At 53.7% G+C, this 5,805-nt stretch overlaps 1 protein-coding gene across 1 annotated transcript; it reads left to right on the forward strand.

The window, feature by feature from the left end:
• The first annotated feature begins 6 nt into the window (after positions 1 to 6).
• On the forward strand, positions 7 to 2,025 carry LOC119303064 (protein NUCLEAR FUSION DEFECTIVE 4-like). The gene has a single exon (XM_037580158.1). It carries the CDS (start codon positions 33 to 35, stop codon positions 1,779 to 1,781), a length of 1,749 nt encoding a protein of 582 aa, XP_037436055.1. The 5' UTR covers positions 7 to 32; the 3' UTR covers positions 1,782 to 2,025.
• The last annotated feature ends 3,780 nt before the right edge of the window (positions 2,026 to 5,805 follow it).

Genomic DNA, 5,805 nt, shown 5'->3' on the forward strand with positions numbered 1-5,805 from the left:
GTCAACCACGGAAAGAAGCGGAGCATCTCGCCATGGCGGCCGCGGCCAGGGCCTTCGCCGTGCACGTGCTGCGCGGGAGGTGGTTCATGGCGTACGGCTCCTTCCTCATCATGTCCGCGGCGGGGGCGACGTACATCTTCGCCGTCTACTCCAAGGACATCAAGGCCACGCTCGGCTACACACAGGAGCAGCTCAACACCGTCGGCTTCTTCAAGGACGTCGGCGCCAACGTCGGCATCCACGCCGGCCTCATCGCCGAGGTCGCCCCGCCATGGCTCGTCCTCGCCATCGGCGCCGCAATGAACCTGGGGGGATACCTCATGCTCTACCTCTCCGTCGCCGGCGTCGTCCGCGCCAGGCCGCCGCTCTGGCTCGTCTGCCTCTACATCGCCGTCGGCGCCAACTCGCAGGCCTTCGCCAACACCGGCGCGCTGGTCACCTGCGTCAAGAACTTCCCCGAGAGCCGCGGCGTCATACTCGGTTTGCTCAAGGGCTTCGTCGGCCTCAGCGGCGCCATCTTCACCCAGCTCTACCTCGCCTTCTACGGCGGTGGCGGAGGCGACACCAGGCCACTCATACTTCTCGTGGGCTGGCTCCCCGCCGCCGTCTCCGTGGTGTTCCTCGGCACGATACGGATCATTAGCTCGCCGCGCTCCCCAGCCGCGGCGCGCCGCGAGTACCGCGCGTTCTGCGGCTTTCTATACGTGTCGCTCGCGCTCGCCGCTTACCTCATGGTCCTCATCATCTTGCAGAAGAGGTTCTTGTTCACCCGAGCAGAGTTTGGCGTCAGCGCCGCCGTCGTACTCGCAATGCTCCTCGTCCCATTCACCGTGGTCCTGCGCGAGGAGGCCGCACTGTTCAAGAACACGCTGGAAGCGCAGTCCGTGGTGCCCGTGCCCACCAAACCGCGGACGCCGGTACAAGAGCCAGCGTCCGTTGCGGAGAGGCCAGCGGCCACACTGATGTCGAGGGTGGTGCGTGCTCTGAGGCCGCCACCGCTTGGCGACGACTACACGATCCTTCAGGCGCTGGTGAGCGTGGACATGCTGCTGCTGCTCACGGCGACGGTGTTCGGCATAGGCGGCACACTCACGGCCATCGACAACATGGGCCAGATCGGCGAGTCGCTGGGCTACCCGCAGCGCAGCATCGCCACCTTCGTCTCCCTCATCAGCATCTGGAACTACCTCGGCCGGGTCGCCTCCGGCTTCGCGTCGGAGGCGCTCCTCGCGCGGTACCGCCTCCCGCGCCCGCTCGTCCTCGCCGTCGTCCTGCTCCTCACCGTTCCGGGGCACCTCCTCATATCGTTCGGCGTGCCAGGCTCCCTGTACGTGGCGTCGGTGATCATCGGGTTCTGCTTCGGCGCGGCGCAGCCGCTGATCCTGGCGAGCGTGTCGGAGCTGTTCGGCCTCAGGTACTACTCCACGCTCTACAACCTGTGCGGCACGGCGAGCCCCGTGGGGTCGTACGTCCTCAACGTGCGCGTCGCCGGGCGCATGTACGACCGCGAGGCCGCGCGGCAGGGTGGCGGACACGCCGTGGCCTCGGCGGCCGGGAAGAGGCTCGTGACCTGCATCGGCGTCCGGTGCTACAAGGAGTCGTTCTTGGTCATAACGGCAGTGACTGTGGCCGCCGCGGCGGTGACGCTGGTGCTGGCGTGGAGGACTCGGGGATTCTACGCGGGGGACGTGTACGCGCGGTTTAAGGAGGAGGAGGAGGAGGAGGCGGTGGTGGCTGGGCAAAGCAGAAATGGCGTCGCCGCGTCGGAGATGTCCAGTTAGAAGTGAAAGGGAGTTGCGCTGAACATGGACCTAAGGTCTAACACAACACACGCGATTACAGTGGTGAGGTGGACGAACATAATGTTAGAAAATTATTTTACATGATTAATTCATACACTCCATGCCCTACCCTTATAAGCTCCTTCGAGAGACTGAGCCGGCATATCATCTTGTAATTTATAAAGTCATCGTAGATGCCTCGTCGTCGACGGGAACGTCTCCTCTCCTCCTAGTAAAAGTGTATTGCCGAAAATCCTGAAATAAATTTAGGAATAATGCGAGCACCATGACTTGAACCCTGGTGAGCCGGGGATACCACTGTTCCTAAAATATACTAAATCATGATAAAAGCAACCACTAGCATGCTTATGTCCAACATATTGAAAACACTAAATAGCATGAACAACAACATCAATTGCCTAACCCTAAGCGACACGAGCGACGTCCACCTCCGTGCCGCCTCGGGCACCCCACCTCTGGTTTCTCCTCCTGTTGCCGCTAGCAGCCACCTCCTAGCGAAGCTCGTGTTGTGGGGGTGGTGGCGGGGTCTCCCTCCTTCGAACGAGTGTCCTTGCAACTCCCAACCCAACGTTGTGGTGCCCGTGCGGTTGGCGGCGAGGGGCGGCGTGACCCCTGGTCCAGCGGGCGTCGGCCTCGCGCGATGGCGCGCGTCCCCTTGCATCGCAGATCCGCGGTAGTGGCGTCCCGGTGTCTCCTCTGGCCGTGTCCTACGACGGATCCCGTGGCGGCCTTCTCCAGCCTCGTGGCGGCTCCGCCGGCTACGTCCTCCTCTTCCTTGCCGTCGTCTCCGGCCTGCCGGTGCAGCGCCCCCCCTCCCCCGTGTGCCACCTACTCGAGCCCCTCCATACCTGCAACTGCTTCGGCGAACCTATCGACTGCTCGTCCCAGTGGCCCGGTCCAGCAATGCTTCTCTCCTCTCGGCTGGTTGTGGTGCTACTGGAGGCGGCGAATCTGGGCCTCCTCTTCTCAAATTTGGACTGTCGCGGTTGGTGGAGGATGGATGCATGCGGCAAGGTTTCATTGGTGGTGATGGTTGTAGCTGGTGGTGCATCCGACAACTCCCATGTCACCTTCTTTTCTAGTGATCGGTACACTCTCCTTCCTACAGCGGAGATTCCGTCCAGCGATGTGGTTATCTCCGATTCCTGATCCAACGACATTCGGGTTTGTTCGGTCAAAGGCCGAAGTGAAATCCCTGCTCGGCTTGCCGATGTTAGCAGTGACGACAACGGGTGTCGTCCCCTTCTTGAAGGCGTCACTATTGAAAATATGAGCAATTTACCATATGATTTAATTAATGAAAAATAGTAGATAACTCATGACTACAATAAAATGATAAGACAAGTCATGCAATCTAACAGAGAATATGTAAATAGAATTTGAATAGAACATATGTAGTGCAACCGCTTGAACAAGAAACTCTAGCATGATCTCGAACAGAAGAGACACGGACACATACTGAGCAACGGAGAAAGCATTGGCGTTGGGGTTTGTGTTGTTGCCCATGTTGTCGAAGAGACTGTTGACGTCGGGGAAGAAGTCGTCGTTGGGGAAGTGATCATCAACGTTAGTGATGGCGTTGATTGCTTGTATCTGCGTTGGTATTTTCCCGAAGATGAGAGGATGATGCAGCACAACAACGATAAGTATTTCTCTCAGTTATGAAAGCATAACTAAGGTTATCAATCCAGTAGGAGAACTAAGCAACACTATGTAAACAGTACCTGCACACATAGAACAAATAATTGCAACCCAACTCGTAAGAGGGTTGTCAATCTCTCCTCTGTATTGAGATATATTAAATTGTATGAAATTTGATAAATAGATCTGACAAAAACAACAAAATAAAATAATAATAAGTGCAGCAATGTATTTTTGGGTGTTTAGAATAATAGTTCTGAAAACAATCTGATAAGAAATAGACTCAGGGGCCGTAGATTTCACTAGTGGCTTCTCTCGAGACAGTAGCATACGATGGGTAAATAAATTACTGTTGGGCAATTGATAGAAGAGCACATAATTATGATGATGTCCAAGACAATGATCATGTATATAAGCATCACGTCCAAGATTAGTAGACCGACTCCTGCATGCATCTACTACTATTACTCCACACATCGATCGCTATCTAGTGTATTAAGTTAATGGAGAAACGGAGTAATACAATAAGAACGATGACATGATGTAGACAAGATCTATTCATGTAGAAATAGACCCCCTAAAGGAAATATGCCCTAGAGGTAATAATAAAGTTATTATTTATTTCCTTAATTCAGGATAAATGTTTATTATTCATGCTAGATGTCAGGACCCCGACTCAATGTCACATCGATCTAGCCTGTAACACCTCATATCACTTTGCGGCCTCACGCACGGTATTCCCACGGGTGTCGCCTTACCTTTGCCCGGAACCGTTTGCGCCTTTTGGCTCACGTATATGATGATGTTGCTAGCATCCATATGATAAGGAGCCCGGGCTGATATGACTAGTCGTAAACCCAAAGTGGCACAAACTTACAGGGACAGGCATCCATGACCCAGCATCGAACGTGTCGGTCATCAGCAAGTGGGTCCGGGCTGTAGCACTGGGCTAGCAGGACTCCGGTAAACCGGGCTGTAGCGGGCTAACAGGGCTCCGGTACTCAATGCGTGACATTTCCCCGAAGGGACAGACACAGGAACGAAGAAGGACACATGCCGGCCAGCCTAAGTGTTCCGGAGCAGTAGCAAGCTACCATGGCTCAATGGAAACACTAGGAGACATTTCCCGGTAAGAGAGGCTACTAAAGATAAACAACTAGATAGTCAGATCCCACACATACCAAGCATTTCAATCATACACACAATATGCTCGATATGTGCAAATACAACAAGGCATCACAACATGACTCTACGACACAAGTACTTTATTTAAAGGCTCAGAGAGCCATACATAACATACATACAAGTACGGGTCACACGACCCACATTCAAGTCATACAGTCATACAAACCAGCAGCGGAAGTAATTTGTCTGAGTACAGACAGCTAGTAAAATAAAAGAGGCTTGGAAAGCCTAGCTATACTACATGGTCCTTCACGTGCTCAGGATCACCACCTGGGCCTTAGTCTACTCGTCGATGTCAACGTCTACGAAGAACCCATCAGAAGGGGTTGCAGCGTCTTCTGTAAAATGTAAATTATAGCAACATGAGTACAAAGGTAACCAGCAAGACTTACGTCAGATCCTACATACATGCACATTATCAAGAAGGGTTGGTGGAGTTATTGCAGCAAGCCAGCTTTGACTCTTGGCTAAACTATCCTACGAGACTCCAACTTGAAATGGTTTTGCGCACACGAGTCCACTACTCACCACTTCAATACACAACCGAGAATCCACCTCCGTCTTCCTACGGAGGGCCATCCTCGGCACTCACGCTTATCTTGAAGCTTTTAGTAGTTTCCAGTTTACTTGTCTATGAACTGTATAGGCAACCAAGTAGTCCTTCACCGCGGACGCGGCTATTCGAATAGATTAGGTTAACCCTGCAGGGGTGTACTTCTTCATACACGCTCTCACCACTTATCGTCGTTTACACGACATGTACTCGGCAACCTTCAAGCGGAAGCCCAACGTGGGTGTCGGCCACGACCTACCTAATCACCTAAGTCTCCAATCCAGGTTTATCGCCTATCCAGGTTCCATCCGCAGGGAGTCCGGCCGAGGTTTCCCATACGGCCCCGAACGATGTGTACAGGGTTCCGTGACACCTAACGGGTGCCCGGTATTCCCGGCCACGTACCTACCGCATCACAGCCCACCCCTACGGTCAGTGCTGTCCACGGCCTCCAATAGGCTACAAACACCAAAAACTATTTGCAACTCCTGGACAGAGAACTAGGGTGAATAAGAAGCCGAGAGGGTCCACTGGTTTCGGGCCCAATGCATGGTAGTAGCTGATTCTTAAATCACACATACAGATCTCAGTGCTTAAGGTCGGCTTCAATGAAACAACCCACCA

Source organism: Triticum dicoccoides, chromosome 1B, assembly GCF_002162155.2.
Source record: "Triticum dicoccoides isolate Atlit2015 ecotype Zavitan chromosome 1B, WEW_v2.0, whole genome shotgun sequence".
Classification (NCBI taxonomy): domain Eukaryota; kingdom Viridiplantae; phylum Streptophyta; class Magnoliopsida; order Poales; family Poaceae; genus Triticum; species Triticum dicoccoides.

Excerpts from the sequence above, each read along its gene's own strand:
- LOC119303064 (XM_037580158.1), top strand. The coding sequence starts at position 33 with ATGGCGGCCGCGGCCAGGGCCTTCGCCGTGCACGTGCTGCGCGGGAGG.